The 19499-nt window shown below is 45.3% G+C and overlaps 1 protein-coding gene across 1 annotated transcript in view; it reads left to right on the top strand.

Annotated features, from left to right (window-relative positions):
- LOC144752249 (uncharacterized) overlaps nt 1–19499 on the top strand; it is a 124477-nt gene that overhangs the window by 51894 nt on the left and 53084 nt on the right. Inside the window, exon 3 of the mRNA XM_078640255.1 lies at nt 13985–14307. Coding sequence (XP_078496381.1) covers nt 13985–14307 — 323 coding nt within the window. The remainder of the gene's footprint in view (nt 1–13984; nt 14308–19499) is intronic.

A 19499-nucleotide genomic window follows, 5' to 3' on the forward strand; every position in this document is an offset into this window, starting at 1 on the left:
ATTTGTGGTGGGTCAGTGGGTTTACTGTGTGTGATCATAAATGCTTAACTTACTATCACCCTGAGGATTAGCCTTGTCTGCTCGTGCCACACTACCTAGAAGGTGAGCAGGGGTTATTCAAAGGAGTAGTTCCCTTGCCCTGACGTGGAGCTGAGGGGTCCCTGCTTGTCCCAAGTGCATACCTGTGCCAACCAGAGACCTCCGGTTCCAACAAGAGTCATACCATATATATATATAAAATATATGTATTTATTCTAAACACATCCCTCTAGTCTCTTTATAAGGCTAGAGGCAAAAGCACAATCAGAGAACTCTTTATTAGCACACAGTAAATTAGCACATTGTACGTCGAGCCCTAGGGGCGTCCCAAACTATATATTAAGAAAGTAGTATAAGAACCGCAACTGACATAGGTAAAAGGCCTAATGACTTTAGAACTGCTGTGGCCACCAGGAAACACCCAAGGTAGTGACACAGGGGACCCACTGGGGACGCGAACAGTGTCTAAACACAGCAGCGAATCACCATTAACTTCTATCGGGAAAGTCGCGGTTGGAAAATTACAGATTAAGGTCACTTAGAAGAGGACTTGGAACAAACCGTTTTAGAACTAGGAGGTTCTAAAGCCAACATCCTTGGGAGCATTCGAGTTCTTGAGTCACCTCACCCAGGGAAGCCGGGTGCATAGGTGTCTTTTCGTGTCGGGTTTCGATGTCAATTTCAATGGCGAGCTGCTGAAAAGTGCTGCAGGCGACCAAGTGGAAAGTGTCTGGGTGGGTCCAAGGGTGGATTGGAGATCTGAAGAACCTGAAAGCAGAGGGGACAGAGTCTGGGTCACCTGCCAGTAACCAGGTAGGCGATGAGAAGATGCCAACTGAAGTCGGTGATTTCAGGTGAAGAAGGGGGAGCTTGACTCTTCAGCCACAAGGACCAGGAGGCATCGAGGATGACCATAAACTGGATTTGAGCTGTCCCACAAAGAATATTGAGTGCTGCAGTGTTGGTTTCCGGATTGGTCCCAACAAGCCTTGGCAACAGCAGCCCAAGCAGAAAGCAGAGTTTGGATTTGGTGCAGACCAGCAAGGTCTGAGGGACTAAACCTTTGGAGGGGAGTCAGGGCACGTCTGGAACAATCAGGGAAGCCCAAGATACAAAAGAGTTACCTTCGTGGAGACCCACCAGTTGACGGACCAGGGATCGCAAAGGGGCCTCAAGCAGAAATGCTAGAAGCGGACTCACGGAACACTCGTGGAGTGTAGGCCGACAATCTTCAGTGCAGATGGTGCTCGGGGCTTGGACTACAAGTAGCCCAAAGCACAACTTTGGGAAAGCTCAGGAAGTCAATGCACTTGCAAATGTCCAGGAGTTCTGGTCCTACGTCACTCGTTAGGGCAGCGGTCTCACCTTTGCTGGGATCTCGTGTCAGCCTCTGACAAGTCTGGAATTCCATTTACTGAGTAACAAATCTATTGGGCTCTGGCTGGAGCGTTGGAAACACAGACCGGCAAGATGCTTCTTTAGTGCCTATTTGAACAGGGGAGTCATTCTTGACCCCCAGGGGGATTCTTCTGTCTTCTAGTCGATGTAAAATGTCAAAATTCCAGGATATATGTTGCAGAGTTTCATCCAGGTGTAATCTGAAGTCCGTAGGACGGGGTTTCCATACTTATACTAAGTAAGAGGGTTGGACATACTCTGGGGACCCACCTATGGGAAGATCCAGGAAGGGGGTGGCTACCCCCCTTTCCCTTTGTCCACTTTCGCTCCAGAGCTGGGGGTGATTGCCCCTGCAACTGGTTTGAACTGGGGCATGCACAGGGACACCAAGTGTGCCCCCAGCACTGTCTGAAAAGCATTTATGAAGGCACCCACCCAGCCCCAATACACTAAAGCCTGTCTGGGAGGGGCGTACACCTCCCTGTGACAGGAAACCTATTGTCCAGGCCTCCCCTGTCGGAGTTTCGCCCAGCAGCAGGAGGTCAGACTCTTGTCTGTGGCTGCAGCATCCATTTAGTGATGCAGGAACTCTTTTAAACTATTACCGGTCAGGTAGGTGTGTACATCTCTTCTCACCCCCACCAGAACTGGCAGGGGTAGGATTTCAAAGTGTTTGACACCAAACACGACATGTTTCCATGTAGCCATTCCAAAGTTAGTATTTACCGCGAGGTTATAATGCACTTAAGAGTATATGGTCTGGCTGCATCACAGAACAGCGTCAGAGAATAGATTCTGAAAGCTGCAGAGGGGTCCTGTTCATGCACGGGCACCCTCTCACACAAAACCAAGCACTCTGCCTTCAGGATTGATAAGGCTGCCATCAGAGTGACTTATACATTTATATGTGTCAGTGTTTAAAGTTAGATATAGGTAGCCTATATCTTAGTAAGGTGTGCATGCACCCCCTTACCAAGGGTGCAGTAGCAGACCTGTGGTCCAATTTGGAAGGGTTCCCAGAGGTGGCATAATACATGGAAGGCCTCTGGGGCACCTATGCCCTTAGTACCCAATGTACCATATACTAGGGACTCACAAGGGTAACCCAGTAACCAATCTGGAGTGTACCTAAAGTAGATGCAATCAATTTAGAGAGGAAGCAGCTAGGCTGTCATCCTGAATAGCAGAGCCCCAGCCGGACTAAAGTAAAAAAAACTGTGAAACACCAGCAAAAAGTGGTAGTAACCATAGTAGCATATCCTACTCTCCTACAGTTGTCTTACCCCTTTCCAGATGCTTGGAAAACAGGATCAGTCCTCCCACTTTAAAAATAATGTAAATAAGACTCAAAAGAACCTAGCAGTTACCATCCAATCTCGAGAATTCCTTTCACAGCCAAGGTGTTGGAAAAACTACTTAATAAACAACTGTCAGAGTTCATAGCCTCCAGAAACCTTTTGGACCAATCACAGTATGGGTTCAGGGAGGAGCATGGAACAGAGACAGCTTTGGTCATGGCAGCATAGGGACTCAGGAGTATACTAGACGCAGGAGGGAAGGCTGCCCTGCTCCTATTGGATCTATTGGCGGCCTTCAACACCGTGAATGAGCTACTTCATGCCTGTCTAGTAGAACTGGGGGTTCAAGACCCTGCACTCACGTTAAAGGCATCTTTTTTAACCCCTTTCCTGCGGCTGTGATTTTGCGGCAGTGCAGCACTTCCACAAAATGGGCGGGCTGCGTCGGCCAACGGCCGACGGCAGCACTATCGAGGTAGTGCTGCCGTCGGCCAACTGCTAACAGAAGCAGGCAAGGGGTTAAAGGACAGTACATTTTCAGTTAAATTGGGCTATTTTGCAGCCAAATCCTTCAGGTCGCCTTGTGGAGTGCCTCAGGGATCCTCCTTGAGTCCCACACTTTTTAATATGTATGTTGCTCCCTTGGCAGTGATCATCAGGCAGTGTGGGTTTTTGCCGGTTTCGTATGCCGACGACACCCAAATAGTGGTGTTGGTGTCTAGCGAGGTGGATGAAACAGCCGACCGCTTTAATGGATGCAGCTTAACTGCTTGAAACTGAATGGTGATAAAACAGAAGAGATGCTACTAGGACCAGATGCAGATTATTGGTCTCCTAAATGGTGGCCTGCCAGTCTGGGTGATTGCCCAGTCCCAGTGGACAAAGTAAAAAATCTGGGAGTCATATTTGATGACAAACTGACTTTTAACGACTAGATAAATAAACTGTCTTCAACTATCTGGTACATTTTAAAAATGATCAGAATACACCCTTTTATTCCCTATGACTCACTTAAAACATTAATTTCGGCACTGGCCATGTCAAGATGGGATTACGGTAATGATTTGTACGCAGGTAGTCAAGGCCAACACCTAACAAATTCCAGCGTCTACAGAATGAAGCAGCAAGGTTGGTGCTGGATATTCCCAGAACTGAGCCAGTCTCTCACAGACTAAGGACCTCCACTGGTTACCGGTGGAAAAAAGGATCAGGTTAAAAACGTTATGTCTGGCCTATAAGGCCCTTCATGGCTCAGGACCAGAGTTCATGAGAACACACCTGAAATGGTAGGAACCAACAAGAAGCCTGAGATCTGCTCAGGCAAAACTTTTACAAGTACCTAAATGAAAACAGGTGATATGGGGAGGGAGAAGCTTTCTGTTGCGGACAGGCACGACTTGGAACCTTCTCCCTATCACAATAAAAAGCAGCCCTTCCCTTTTGTCTTTTAGAAAAGCAGTAAAAACTTGGCTCTTCCTCTGCTAGTCAGTATTTGAACTCAGCAGTACTCCGATGCGCTTCGAACTTCACGCCAAGACGCCTCTGGGCAATCACACGCTTTATAAATATATAAATCAAATCATGACATGCTCAGCTGTAGGACTTTGAGCATTCCTTCCTGACAGTCAGACAAAAGGGACTAAATGTTGGCACCATGGGTCCTTCTGCCAGGATGGCTGGGTTGGAGCCGTTTTCCCCCACTTGCATTTCAAAGCACTGTTTCCAGTATACAAAGAAAGGAATCTTTTTACTAAAACTTTTTTGAGCCTTGGCAGTGGAAGGGAAGATATTTCGAGAACCAGATGTGGGGCTAGCACAGGAAATTCCCTCATTCAAAGGCTGTCACCAGGTATTATTATTTGGCCTTCTGAACATCTTTATTACACTCTTGGACCTGTGGAAGTCTTCAAAAGGACTGACTTGTACCCCAGGGGACTGAACAGCTGCTAACAAGGACTTCCCTGCTGATTAAGGCCTGCACCGCCCCCCAGAGGACTGCTGTGCTGCCTGAGGCCTGCCTTGCTGCTTGTAGAAAAAGCTAACCATCTACTTTAATGCAGGTCTAACAGAGTGACTCCGCGGCTAGTTAGCTGTCCTCCTATCTGAGCTAGAGGGACATAACAAGCTCCATAGACCTTTAACCCTGCACCTGACTTCTGCTGGAGTATGTCCTAGCTTGGCAAGTAGTAAACACCAGCTCCTGGACCCTTGGAAGGGATGTTAGTGGTGCTGACCCTGCCTAACCCTAAAACTTGGGGACTTTGGAAAAATGTAACCAAAAAGTGACAGAAGAACCAATAGAGGGGGCAGACCTGCCAGCTGATCATCTATGGGGCATCAGTGGTCAGCCTAATTTTGTGGTAGCTCCAGTTATGTTCTTCGGCGCTGCAGCAAATTCTGTTCAGCCAGACCTTCAAGCAACTGTATCGGCCTCTTTGAGCTCTCTTCAGCTACAGCTTGCAGCTTCGTTCCGCTGGAGGTTTTTTACTTCCAAAAACTTGTTTAAGTTCGAATGTAAAAATCTTCACTCGGCTCAACAGTGACAGGCTCTCTCTAAAAACAATGACAACCTCTTTGGTCAGAAATCCGCCTTCACCAGCTCTGAGATTTTTCCCGCCCTTGTCGAAGACTTCTCAGAAACTTTGTACAGCACTCCCGGGTGATACCACTCCTCCTCTAATAGAGCCTACTGCCTTGCCCCGCTGGAGTCTACCTTCTCCTTGACTTTTCTTTAAGTAGTATTTAAATCAAAAGGTAAGCTGAGACCAGGCCCAACCCACTCCTTGTATCCAACCTGATCATCATGGTCAGCCTTAACTTTTGACTTTACCCAAGTCCACATTGCTTTGGAATTTTTCTTGATTTATTTTTTGACTTTATTACTGTTTGTGGGCTGCATAAATGTTTTTCACATCTCCTCCAAGTTAAAACTGACTGTTTTTGCTAAGCTCCCAGAGGGTTATTCATTGGTTCGTCAACTTTTGTGGTCCACCCTCACAGGAATTGCTGTTTATTTATTTATTTGAAGGTTTTATATAGCGCAAACAAGTCAGTTTCAGTTTCAGTCATATGCCATGTAAAGCGCTCTGATACTTGCGGGTATCAGAGCGCTTTACATGGCATATGACTGAAACAGGTACAGGCATAAAAAAAATTAATATAGGTGATTCCAGTACAAGTTGCTCAAGAATACAGAGTAGTAATTATATTACAGTAATAAGTAAATAAATCAAGGGAATTTGGCCATGAGAATCGCTTTCACTTCTTTTTTAAATGAGGCCGTGGAAGGGTTCAGTCTTGTTTCAGAGGGCAGAGCAAAGCAGATCCTGGGATTCATTCCAGAGAAGGACCGGTTGCAAGTTTTCTTTTTGGCAAATCGTTGTGGTCTCAGTAGAAAATTCCTGGAGCTTGTGGAGGCTCTATTACCAGAGGAGAGAACCAGTTTCTGAGCTAGGTAGCATGGGGTTTCATGATGTAAGGCCTTGTGTGTCATTCAAGCAATTTTTAGATGAATTCTAGCCTCGAACAGTAGCCAGTGGAGGGCTCAAAGGTCTGGAGAGATGTGAGTTTCTTTTTGAACCAGTGATGAGTCTCGCAGCTGATTTGATAAAGGCTCTAAGTGGGGCTGATAAAGGCTCTAAGTGGGGCTGTCGTCGATCTGGGAGGCCGCAGAGGGCTACCTTCAAGTAGTTCACTCTTGGGATTACTAGGCCTTGAACAGCTTGTGTGAAGTAATTTTCTGATAAGAAGGGTTTCTGTCTTCTCAGGGTGTTTATGTGGAAATTTGCTCCTTTTGTCTCGGCGTTGATATGTTTTCGCATCTTTACATCTCTCTCCAGTGTTACACCCAGCGATTTCGCTGATTCGACAACAAGAGGTTACCCATTGCGTGCTGTTTGGTGCTTCATCCAATCAAGGATGATGTGAGATTTAATGGGGGGGGGGGGGCGAATAGGTGGAATTCTGTTTTGAGAGAGTTCAGTTCCAAATGGTTTTCGGCCAACCATATTTGAGTTTTTTTAGTGTTGAGTTGAGAGATTTGATGTCCTAAAGTGAGGGTATCGTGATATATAGGTTGGAATTGTCAGCATTGGAGGGACTGAAAAGTTCAGTGAGTGGCTCCATGAATAGGTTGAAAAGTGTGGGTGAGAGGGAAGAGCCTCGTAGTACTCCTAACAAGACTGGCACATGGTTGGACAAGAATTGATTGACCTTGAATCTTTGAGATCCATTTTGGTGGAAAGATATGAGCAAGGTAAGTACAGATCCAGATAATCCCATTCTGTATCTGAGGAGCTCGAGCAAGTTGTTGTGTTTGACAGTGTCGAATGCTGATGACAGGTCGAGTAAGATTAATAAGCAAGCTTTGTTTTGATCAAGAATTTTTAGTACGTCGTTTATTATGCCGGTCATGGCTGCTTCCGTACTGTGACCTGCCCGAAAGCCGGATTGATACTGATTGAGCAGTTTGAATTGTTCAATAAGTTGCATGTGAACACATTTTTCCAAGAGCTTGGCTAGAGTGGGGATATTGGATATCGGGCAATAGTTAATTAAGTCTGCTGGGTCGGCTGTTGGCTTCTTTAGGATAGGGGATACCTGATCTGTTTTCAGGATTTCTGAAATGGTTCCTTGTTGGAGGGAGATATTTATAATCTTGGTCCAGATAGGTAATACCAGTGGAAAGAAGTCTTTTAGGTAGTTAGCCGGGAGTGGGTCTGTGAAGTGACTGGAGGGATTAAGGTGGTTAGTATTTTTAGTATACTGTCCTCACTGTAAGTGTAGAAGGAGGACCAGGATGCGTTATTTTTTAGATTGAATTTTGTGGAGCCTATGGCTGGGGCATCCGTTGGGGGCAATGGGGAGATCTTTTGCTGGGAAGGAAGGGAAAGAATGTCGTTGAGCAGGTTGGTTTTTATGGTTTCTGACTTCAAGATGAAAAAGAAGGCAAAATCCTCACAGTTGGATAGGGTGTCAGTGGTAGCCTTGGGGTTGTTGGGTACACTCTTGGTTTGGGCTTTGATTAACTCGAATCGTTTTTTGGGATGGTTCTTGGCTAGGTCAAGTTGTTTACTGAAGAAGTTGGTTTCAGATCATCTGATCTTTCTAAACTAAGAGTTTCTGGTGGTTCTTAGAAGCTTGAGGTGGACAGCTGAAGGTGCAGATCTCTACCGTCGTTCAATTGATCATAGAGATCACCTGTCTTCATTACATCTATCATCAAACCAGGGTTTTGAGTCCTTTGTGGTGACTCTTTTAAGTTGTAAAGGAGATATTTTGTCTAATAAGCTGTTCATAGAATGGAAGTAGTGTTTGGTCAAGCCTTGTACATTTGTTAAGTCTTCCGGGTGCTGTAAGATTTTATGATTAGAGCTTGCGAGTAGGTCGGAACCAAGGTTTTTTAGATTTCTCTTCTAGTTCTTTGTTCTCTGGGGCTGTGTTGAAAGTTATTTGACTGATTCCCTGACATGAAATGTAATGATGTGATGGTCTGACCAATCACAGGGGAGGATTGGGTCAAGCTGAATGGAGTCAGCTTTGGCGATTATTAGATCGAGGGTTGAGCCTTTGTCGTGTGTGGGGTTGTTACAGATTTGGTAAAGATTAAGGTCTGAGAGGAAGGCTTTTAGGCTATTGACCACTGGGTTGTTCTAGTCCTTCCAGTGTAGGTTGAAGTTACCCAAGAATCTTGCATAATTTGTTGGCTGTCATTTGTAGCTAGAATATCCATGAGGTGTTCTATGAATGAGTGGTTCTCTCCTGGAGGGTGGTAGAATTTGTGAAGTGCACCGATTTGTTTAATATTACTAGAGATGTTTAAACCAAGGTATTCACAGGAGGATAATAAAAGGGCATTAGAGTTACTAACTGTTAGATTGCTCTGATATATGCAAGCGATCCCCCCATCCGGCCTGTCAGTTCTGTCTAGTCTGGAAATGTCATAGTTGGGGTGTACTAGTATATACAAGATGGGTGTAGATGAATCCTTCAGCCATGTTTCAGTCAGGATTATGATGTCTGGTTTGTTAGCGAGTAAAAGGTCCGCTATATCGATTGCATGTCTATGTTCTGACCTGCAAATTAGGAGCACGCATTTTAGCCGCATTTTGTTGGGTGCTGTAGTGGGTTTGAGTGTGGGAGGGATTCTTGTGAGGTTGTTTTCAACTATGCCTCTGGACAAGTGTCTTGTCGCTCTGTGGGTGTTGATAGGGATATATTGGATAAGGGAATCCATATATGAATTATCTGTGTGCCCAGTGTTAGGTGAGAGGTGTGATAGTTCGTAAGAGCTGAGTAGGGAGAATAGTTTGTTAGATGATAGGGGGTTTTATCCTGATTGGGCACGCTGGGGAGTTGGGTTGAGGCCTGGTACTCCAACTTTGGGGCTCCTGATTTTGGGACATTGCGTGTCGTGGGTGGGTGTGATTCACACTTTTGAAGTGTGGGTATGTTCTGAAGTCAGATTTGGGGTTCTTGAGCTTGGGTTGCTGAAGAATCAAATTGTGTAGCGTTTGTATGTCAGCTTTGACTTGTTGAAGAGATAGTAATATCTCGTCTAGTCAAGTGTTTGGAGTGAGCATTTCCTTATTTAATGGATGGGTTGTGAGAAAGGGAGGTGTGGCTATGTCTAGTATGGCTTTTGAGGGGGATTCATATGTTGGATCTCTGTGATAAGATCTTTCTGTGTGGTTAACTTTGTGTTGAGGTCTTATTGTGTGGTTATCTATGGAGAGGGGGAGTGCAAAGGCCGGGTGTGGTGTGGTCCGAATGTGGGTTGTGTAAGGGACTGTGGTTGAAGAAGTGGTGATGGAGGTGATGGTTGCGAAGTTAAGGTGATGGGAGGTACGGGTTATATGTGTGGTTGAACCTGTGTGATTATTATTGGTGTTGGGGGAGGAATACGAATTGGGGAGAGGAGTGGCGCCTTGAGGAAGTATGATGGATTGGTTGAGGGTAGTGAGTGGGACAGTGGGAGTATTGGTGCCAGGAGCTGGTGGGGGAGGTACGGTGGGGTGAGGGGTAGTAGGAGTATGGGGAGTGAGAGGGGCCGTGAGAGTGGTTATAGTGTTAGGGCGCGAGTGGGGTTTAGGGTGGTATTTGTTGCTGTTAGCCCAGGCATCGGTTAGGTCTATGGTGGGTATATGCATGGGGGAGACAGCTTGGAATCCTGCATTAATGTGGAATCAGATCGGGAGTTGGTAATTGTGATTGGCTAGGGGGTGGGGTTTGTTCTTGTAACTTGCTCCTTGATGCGAGGAAAGATATTGTTTAAAAGGTTTAGGTTACGGTCTGATGATTGCATAAGGATGATTCCATCATGATGAATAGTGATTGTAGCTGCTGCTTTGTATAATGGGGAGGGGATGATAGATAGCGTGAGTCCGTGCGCTGTTTTCCTCCTTGTGGTAACCGTGAATAGAGTGAGAAAGGCTTTTCTCCATGGAGCTTTTCTTTTAGTATAGACGATGATGTCATTCATAATATGCCCTTGGTTACTTGAGAAGTAGTTACCTGGGATTGGGGTTTCAGGGTGCGCTTTCCGAATGTTATGTTTAAATTCTCTAGCTGCTTTTATGTAAGGTTAGGGGGTATTTAATGGAATATGTGTGGCTGCCTGTGCGCTCCATAATGTTGGATTAAGCTCGTAATAGGGGGAGAAACCGTGTGGGGTACATGCGCTGGTTTGCACCTTAGGGAGGAGATGACGATAGGTCCGATGTAGGGAACTCTCACCTTTGCAAATGTTGGGTTAGGATATGAGGATGTTGTCTGTGTTCTTTGGAAGTCCATCCATTTAGAATGTACCAGTCCATGATGTCCGCCCTGTTTCCTTTCTAGACCTATTCTTGCAATGTAGTCCCCTTTCACTTTCCATTAAGTGTCCTCTTAGGGTGTGGTCCTTTATTTATGTCTACCAGAACAGTAGAGATTGGTCCTTTCTTTATTTCCCAAGTAAAGAATCCTATGGGGAAGTCCTATGTTTCTTTCTTACTTATTCAAACCCTGATTAGCTAATCCTTTACCGCTGTTCAGAGCTATTGCGGTCGTTTTGAGTGGTTTGTAGAGGCACTGAAGTACTTTTCCAAGAATTTTGCTTCTAAGATGGGTTTCCAGCTTTTGCCGGTCAGTTTGTTGAAAACCAATGTGCCCCAGAATCAAGAGTACCTCTCTGGGCTCCTCGTATCGTTTCAGTGTGTGCATAGTGATATCAGTACTGATGGATGGGAGTCACACCTGGGCCCATTGATCAAAAGCCTCGCTTCCAAATGATGCACAAGTTATATGCAGAACATGCAGTCTTGTCTGCATTTATGTTGCATGCATTGACTAACCTGATTAATAGGTCCCTCAGTGTCCTTTTCTCATGGTTGTTCACTAGCAGGGTGGGGGAGGCGCCAAAACCTGTGTCTCTTCCCAAATCTTAAAGACACGCCGGTCCCGAGCACCTCTGCACACTGAAACGGCTCTGCCTAGTCCAGCTTCCCGGGTGATATGCATGCATGGTTACTTGAGATGTTGGGCTCTCTAGCTCCTCTTCGTGCCTTGCATGATGGTGAGAACTGCCAAGAGCTGGCGCGGCTATGTCGAGGTGGTAGCAATGCACGCCAGCCCAGCACTGCAACTCCAAATCACCGCAGTCGGTCCACCAACATGGCCATCTCGCCAGCTGGCGGAGATCCCATCCTCAGGATGTCCCACTACCTAGATCTCTGGGTCCAGCTGGAAGCCTTATCTTGTATCTCGTTCCCACTGGTCACCAATTTGATGTAGGGGGGAACGCTGTGGGGAATCAGCCTGTAGACCCTGATGCGAGTCTCCTGTGACCCCGAACCGTAGGGGTAGTGTAGTCGACATGTTTTCCAATCGCGCTGGGGTGATTGAATCTTTAGTATGATCCGTCGATTTCAGGATGTTGGTTGCGCTGCAACATGGTGAAGCTCATTGATTCCGGCCCTCAAACTTTTCTCTGCTGTTATCGAGATAAGCGATGTAGCTGCTCCTGTTACTTTTGTTGTAATTGATCTCTACCATGGTTCCGGTAAAGATTCTGATGGGGCTAACAGGGATATTGTTGTCTGGGTGGGGCTACCACTCCCCTCAATCAATAACCCAACTTCTTACAGAACTTTATCACTATTCTATGTGGAAGCTTAATTACTGCAGATTATGCCCCCAGCTGTTGGCTGGCAGTTCGACCCCTGCACACTTTGACTTTCTAAATTCCTCTGTTTCAATTGCATCAGAGACTGTTAATTCCTACAGACATTTAGCACAGGCTCCCATCACAATTGACAGAGCAGGAATCAAATCTCTATCAAGTGATGGTCTACCACAGTCCTGGTAAGCTGTATCCTTCAAAAAAAGAATAAATAAACCCTTGGGTCTGGAGTGCATGTACAGGCATAGGAAAACAGTAGAGGTAATCTCTAGTGGATTGAGGAGAAAACCCTTTCAGGACAAAATCCCTCACCCACCTTAGGTAGCATGTTTCATCATCTGGGATTCTCCTCTCAGAGGGGGGACCTAGTCTCACATGAGCTCAGGGATGTTTTATTCCTGCACTACCTAGGATATACTAAAATCCTTCCGACGAGAAAGGTCCAGAACTTGTGTGATGAGGGCGCGCTGCAAAAAAGAAGAAAGACTCTAAAGTGTAATTGGTGAAGCTAAAACTAATTAGCAAGAGCGATAGAATTGCCTTTATTTGTTTGTTCTTGCTGCTAGGATTAATAACTGTGCACCTGCAGTATGAATATAAAACTGCACATGTCTGAAATGTAATTTCCGACAGATCTCTAGAGACCTTAGGAGACCAGGGAAGACCGGAACAGAAGTTGACACAGGATGAAATTGGGACCTTGGGGGAAGCAAGCCACAGATGTCCCAGACATATCAAAGGCCCACAAGATCTCAAAAATCACTCCAGTCAAACGCAATGGAACCCTGACCCCAAAGGGTCATGCAATATGACAAGCACACCACGTCAGGTTCTGGAGGTCTGTCACTGGCGCCTCAGATCCTTGATGCCATTCATGTAGTCTCAAACCCTCTTCACACCATCTCTTCTACCCTCCTGGACGGAGAACAGCTGGCATCAGCACAGACTGAAGAGTGGAAAAGTATACTGATTTCTTTAATAAAAGGAAAGCCACTTGGACCTAATCTATTTCATCACTTTTTCTTTTACCAAAGTCACTTACTTCTTCCATGGAGCTAGAAGACATTATCAAAGTAATACAACTTCCACTATTGGATCTGAATCTGAGCTTGACAGCCATCAAGAACTCACTCAAACTCAAAATATCTTCATTAAACACTGGCCCAAGTGGCTCGTCAATTAGCTGAGGGTGCTATGGAAATGGGTCTGGAGCCAAACCTGGACAGTGTTCTTCGCCCTTGAGCCACACAGGTCACCATCAATATGGCTGAATGAGCTTAGAACTTTGCACTAAGACACTTGCAGTAACCAATTCTAAATCTAGAGAGGAATGAGAAATAGAGAAAACGCGTTTACCATGCTGTCATCACATCGCGCTACCATTTCAACGGAGTTGTTACAACAACTGCATTGTTAGTACGCAATGCGTTTACATTAGAAGTCATTACGACGACTTGCACTAGGGGACACTCCGGTATTGGAAATAAATTCTAAAATGTTCCCTACTGTTGAGCAAACAGGAGTAAAAATATTAATTAATACTATTCCTAAGTCCAGCACGGCCCATAGTACAAGTTGGTGGAATCACTTGCAATGTAAATGTATCACATAATAAGAACGCAATCATAGTAACGACCGCTTTGTAATAGCAGGCAATGTTTTAGTATGGGTTGTAACATTCTATATTCTGACGCATGTCCACCAAGGAAGACAGCTTAGGTTTTCCACCATGTGCAGCACGAAGTATATGAGGAAGTTGCATTAATTAAAACAGTTTGTGAAAATCCAAAGCCATTTAAAGAAACCGATCTCTTGAGTACCACCAGCCCTCAAACAAGGAGGTGCTTACCATCAACCTGCAGATAAGAGAAATGAAATATCATGCCTCACGGGGCAAGACGTACAAATGGTGCACAATATGGGCTTAATTGAATTTTATAGTAATTGTATAGTTTGGGAGAGTCAGCAACACTTAGCATGAAAACATAAACTCTGCCATGCCATAGAAACTTCTCAACTATTTACAGGATATTGTAATGTCACCATGTCCTGCCATCTGTACTTATAATTTTTTTGATTACATTTTCAGGAAAATTAGCAGTAGATCAGCTCAAGAGAGAACAAGAGGAAGCAAAGAAGAAGCAGCTGGAGGCGGAGGCGCAAAGAAAACAGCAAGAAGAGGCAAAACAAAAACAGATGGAGGAAGAGAAGCGACAACAGGAACGTCAGGAGAGGTTGAGAAAGATTGAGCAAGAAATGGAGAGAGAAAGACAAAGCATTGATGAAAGACTAAGTAAAACATCAGAGAAAATGAGAAAAATGAGCCTCCAGCGAGGGCAAACCAACGAAGAACGCTTGCGTGTCACGGATTTTAGTACAAATGATGATTCTGAACTGGTTGAGATCAATGAGGTACAGTAGACCAAATCAGTCATCTAACATCTTTTGAGTGGAGTAAAAAAATGTGAGGAGCATTGCTTGAGGATATGGGGTCAAGAGGGGCACAATGCGTGGAAGCGAAAGAGAAGCACCTGTGAGTGATAAACTTGATTTAACAAGAAAGAGGAGTGAAAGCACAAGGGGGAGGTTCATGATTGAGTAGGAAATGTCAGTGCCAATCAAGCAAGCAGTGGTACCACCAAGGGAAGACATTCAAACAGTGGAAAATGTAGACATGTGGTCACCAGTAACAGACCTGTCACTGTGAGTGGAGGATGGTGAAGTGGCTGAATGAGAGGAGAAAGGTCACTGTGAAAGTGTGAACAGGTTGTGAAGAACAAGGAAGCAATGGAAGCATAAATGGAGACATGAACGTGAGGGATATTGGGCTAGAGAAAAAGAAAACTATCTTCACACTTGCTACCCTTTGCAGACCTCTCAGGAAGCTGAAATTAGGTCAGTGGTGCCCATTTTATGACAGGCGATCACACTTAGGAGTCCATTACGATGTTCGCCGGAAAGCATTCTGACCGAATTAGTCTCGGAATTGTTTCCGACCGAATCGGCTTTGGGAAGTCTGACCAACCGATTGCGATGCTTACGGATACCATTCGGTCGGACTCCCATTTACTTCCATGAAAGCCTGTGTTTCGACTGAATACACAGGCTCCCATTGAAGAGAGGGGTGGTTGGAGGAAATCCTTCATCCTATGGAGGGCACCCCTTAGTTCCTACCACACCATGCATGGTTGGAAAGAGAGGACTCATGGTTACGCTTATAGGCCTTATTTGGAAGGCCCCGGGTAAACGAGAGCTGCTTAGGGTCCCCAAATTCAGGTTCCAACAGCTGATTTGGCTGTCCGAATCTGACATTGTAATACATCATTCAGAAAGCTTCCGAGTTGTTCTGAAACACGGCCCGCAGACACATACGAATGACTAAGACTTTCCAAATGCCGTCCACTTCGGATTCGGAAATGAGTGGGAAAGTGTGAATGCTTTCTGAGCATCGTAATTGGTCGTTCAGAAAGCTTTCCGAATCGGTCGGTAAGACAGTTTTCGAATCCAATTCTCCAGACCCAAATCCTTTTTGTAGCCTTTCCGAACGGCATCGTAATCAACCACACAATCTATGCTTGTTCACCTCCCTCACATGACCATTATTGGACTGCCCATCTCTAAGACATGGAAAGCACAGCCCTGATATTTCTATCCTTCTGCTTGTAAGTGTCCATTCTTCATTTCTTGGCTTAAGGCCGAGCAGGCGCTCACATGTGATATAGGTTTTGATGGATCAACACTTATCTCTTGGCCATTCCCTTTGGCTGGTCTTCAGTCTGCTCTCAAGCTTGTCTACTACTCTATGATCCAAGAGGCAAGCACCCCCAACTCACTGACCTGGTTTCAATTTTGAGCCAATAAGTACAAAGGCTTCATATTACAACATGCCTGTCATTGTACAACATGCCTGTCATTGATCAGATTACCCCATAAACAACCTTAAAATAGCATCAGTCCAGTATCCCTCCTGTCAATCATTCAGTCCTGAAATAGCCCTTTGCCATGTAGTGAATATGACACCACTCAGATCTTCCAGTGGCTGTGATGAACTTTAGGCCTATTCAAACTGAGTGCCTAAAATGATTGATTTCCCAAATCTCATTTTATTAACACTGTTCAAGGTGATTTAGGTCACTTGTTCGTTCGAGCCTGGGCAGCGCATGCGCTGTCGTACGAGACATTCTGCATTGAGGTATAGCATAGAAGCTCCGCCCATTTCCCCCAATCATAATAAGTGGCTCATGTTACTGTCCTTGTGAAATTGTTATTTTTTATTTGTGAATAGGGTTAGTGTTACTCCTTGGTACCAAGTGTCTGCATTTGAAACCTCCCATAACGACTGGACTTTTAATTTGTGATGTTACGCGGTCTACGTTACGTAGTTGGTGAGCACTGTTTTCTTTAATGACCTTGCCCTATTCCACTCATGCCATCGCAGCACGCCACATGCTTTTATATTATTAGAAACATCTAAATTTAAATCACAGTGCGGCCAGCATTCACTATTAATGATTTAATCTATGGCGCAGTCTGCCTTCACTTTAGAGGCTGCGTATATTTATTCAACAGGGCAGGCACTTTCACTTTATGAGCTGCGCTACAGAAGCTTTCCTAATTATTGATTTTTTCTCTTTGGGTGAAAGCACCCAATACGTGCTTTCACTTTAATGCTGGCCACGCCCCTTTCTTTCAATGTTACTCACTATAACCTTAATACAGTGTTCAATCTCTGAAGAAAGAGGTGCAGCCACTATTGAAGTGGTCTCGCATTTGTGAGCGATAGAGCTACTGGTGTTAAAAATGACAAGTAGGTACGGAGACCACTCCGTTCCTGTTCTCTGTGAACAGCGATGGTCCCTAAGGCTTCATCACAATAATTAGAAGCTAAAATATTTTTTAAACAAATTCAAGCAATAGTGAAATTCAAAACATGTTTTCATTTATGTTTTAGATATAAAGTATATCAATAAATCACAAATTAAACAAATATGTGATCCTCTAGAGGAATGCGAAGGGGTTCATACCTTCTAGATTTGTCATTGGGTACCTTTACATCCTCTATGAGTATATGATATTGGAAGACAATTATTACAATTATCGCCCGAAACCGGTCCTAGGATGCTTGTTTCCAGTCCAGGGAGGACCTGGCCTGACAGTTCAGACTCGATGTTCCCATAGGGCGCAGGGTTAAGACTGATTTGCATGTGGCTGGGTCCAAACTGGAATGGCATGGTGGGCAAAACAACTATGGATTTAGGCCCAGATGTCTGTGCTGGGGTGAATGTATGACATTGTTCTGCATTCTGTCCATCAATTGTTCTTTTTGCATTTGTCACCCAGAGTGGGCTGGGTATGCCCAGACGTGGGTCCCGTGCTCTCCATGCCACTGGAGTCAAGCTATCCTGGCTGATGAGGGCTGATAGCCCAAAACCGGTTCTAAGATGCTTGTTTCCAGTCCAGGGAGGACCTTGCCTGGCAGTTCGGGTGGACTGTTCCCATAGGGCGCAGGGTCAAGACTGATTTGCATATGGCTGGGTCCCAACTGGAATGGCATGGAGAGCAAAAAAACAATGGATTTAGGCCCAGATCACTGTATTGGGGTGAATGTATGACATTGTTCTGCATTCTGTCCATCAATTGTTATTATGGGTCAGTTCCAGCTGTACCACAATCTCATGCTTCTTCACTTTATTTGCATGTAGAAAGTGATGCAAATGCTAATTGGCACTAAAAGTAACACAACCGCTTAAACGCTACTGAAAAAGATGAAAACAAAGTCAAAGCATCATTTAATGTCAAAAAGCAGCAGACAAAGAGCAACCAGAGCAATAATATGGCAGAAATGCAAAATTACAGGCTAAAAAGTCAGCTTCGGATTCTTCTGAAACCTAAATAGACAAGGCCCCAAGAACAAAGTTTAAGAAAGCATTTTCCACATACTGGACAGTGAAAGAAAATCTCTGCACACACCAGTTGAAGCCTGAAATGGTTTATTAATAAAAGCAAATACATATATGTGAGAAGCCAGGTTAGTATATGGTGCCCACTTATGTAAGTGTATCACCCTCCACAAACCCGGGCGACCCTTATGGTGATTGTAGTGGTTTCGACAACTGTAGAAAGCTCTCTAAGTGTTAGCTGTGGAGAGCAGCTTTCAGGTTTAATCTAGGAGGCGTGCAAAGCAGCTCAGTTTACCAGTATCTGACCTTTTAGTATAGGGCAATTGAAAAAGAACCACACAGTGTACTTATAAAAAAATTGATATTTATTACAATCACTCACTAACAGTTTACGGTATTTCCTCCCAGATGTATACACAATGCACACAATACTTTGGACATGGGTCAGTATGTAGCACCAATGCACAGTGGTCCACAAGGGGAGACCAGACCAAATATCAAAATGGGAGAATGCAAACCATGACCTAAGTCGAGACTGTACCCCGGTGGTGTAGAAGGGTCGGGGATCTAAGGCACCACCCTGGTGAGAGTCTAGGAACTCCACGATGGCCGTGTGCAAAGAGGATACTTGACTGCATACTCAATACTACTCAATGGGTGCTTCGTGGTTGCAGTCTTACTACCATAGGATGAAAAGAGTCTGCTGGAACCCAGACGTGAGTTTGGGTCAAAGAGTACCTGAAAACAGAGGGGACAGAGTCTATGGCACTCAGGGGTGACCAGGAGGCATGAAGACAAAGGCCCCTCGAGTTTACGGAGGCAGGTAAAAGATGATGAGGAGCTTCAAGCACTGTAGCACCGAGTCTGTAGCTGTTCCTGAGCTACCGTGATGCTAAAGATGACAGAGTCTGTCAGTTCCAACCAACTGCATTGGTGCAGATTAGTAATAGTAGGGATAGACTCATTGACAAAACCTTTCGATGCGTCCGACTCTGTTGGCACAAGTCGGTTGGGACAACTGAAGCGATGCAGCAATGCGGTGTACAGGGCTTTGATAGTAGAGACCCAGGCGAGGGTTACTGACCTCAACTTGATGAGAGGACAGTTCAGGACTCGAGGGAGTGCCAGACCACCACCTTTGTTACTGAGCCTTGTGGAACTTGTGGGAGCCCAGGATCGGCACATAGGTTGTTTGTGTTGTGGTGCCTGCAGATGAAGGGCAGTGGCTCCTTGACTCCAGGGGAGATTCCTTCAGTTGTTTTTGATGTCCAGGGGCCTTAGAAGGACCTGTACAGAGCATGGGCATGGACGTTGGTGTGGATGTGCAGGACTAGGAAGCCAAGAGAAGCAGGGGTCTGCCCGGTTGCAGTCTCGGTGCCCAGAGCAAAGTACAGTGGAGTCCAGAGTGCCCAGACGGTCGAAGGAGAAGTGAAGTTTGATCAGAATCGAATCCCACAATGAATCTAGGGACCCACCCACTGGTAAGACCTTAAGTATCCTATGGTGAGTTTTGGGACGATTCAGGTGTCTCTCACAGACTAGGGATTGGATAGTAGGGAGGATACTCCCACGTCCTCTGTCCAGATTTGTGCCAGAGCGAGGAGCCAACGCCTCCTATATCTGGTTTTTACTGGAGTATGCAAGGATGGACCCAAATGTGCTCTTTCAGCAGAATATGTGGCACAGGCAAGCGCCCCCTCCCCG

This window comes from Lissotriton helveticus, chromosome 4_2, assembly GCF_964261635.1.
Source record: "Lissotriton helveticus chromosome 4_2, aLisHel1.1, whole genome shotgun sequence".
Classification (NCBI taxonomy): domain Eukaryota; kingdom Metazoa; phylum Chordata; class Amphibia; order Caudata; family Salamandridae; genus Lissotriton; species Lissotriton helveticus.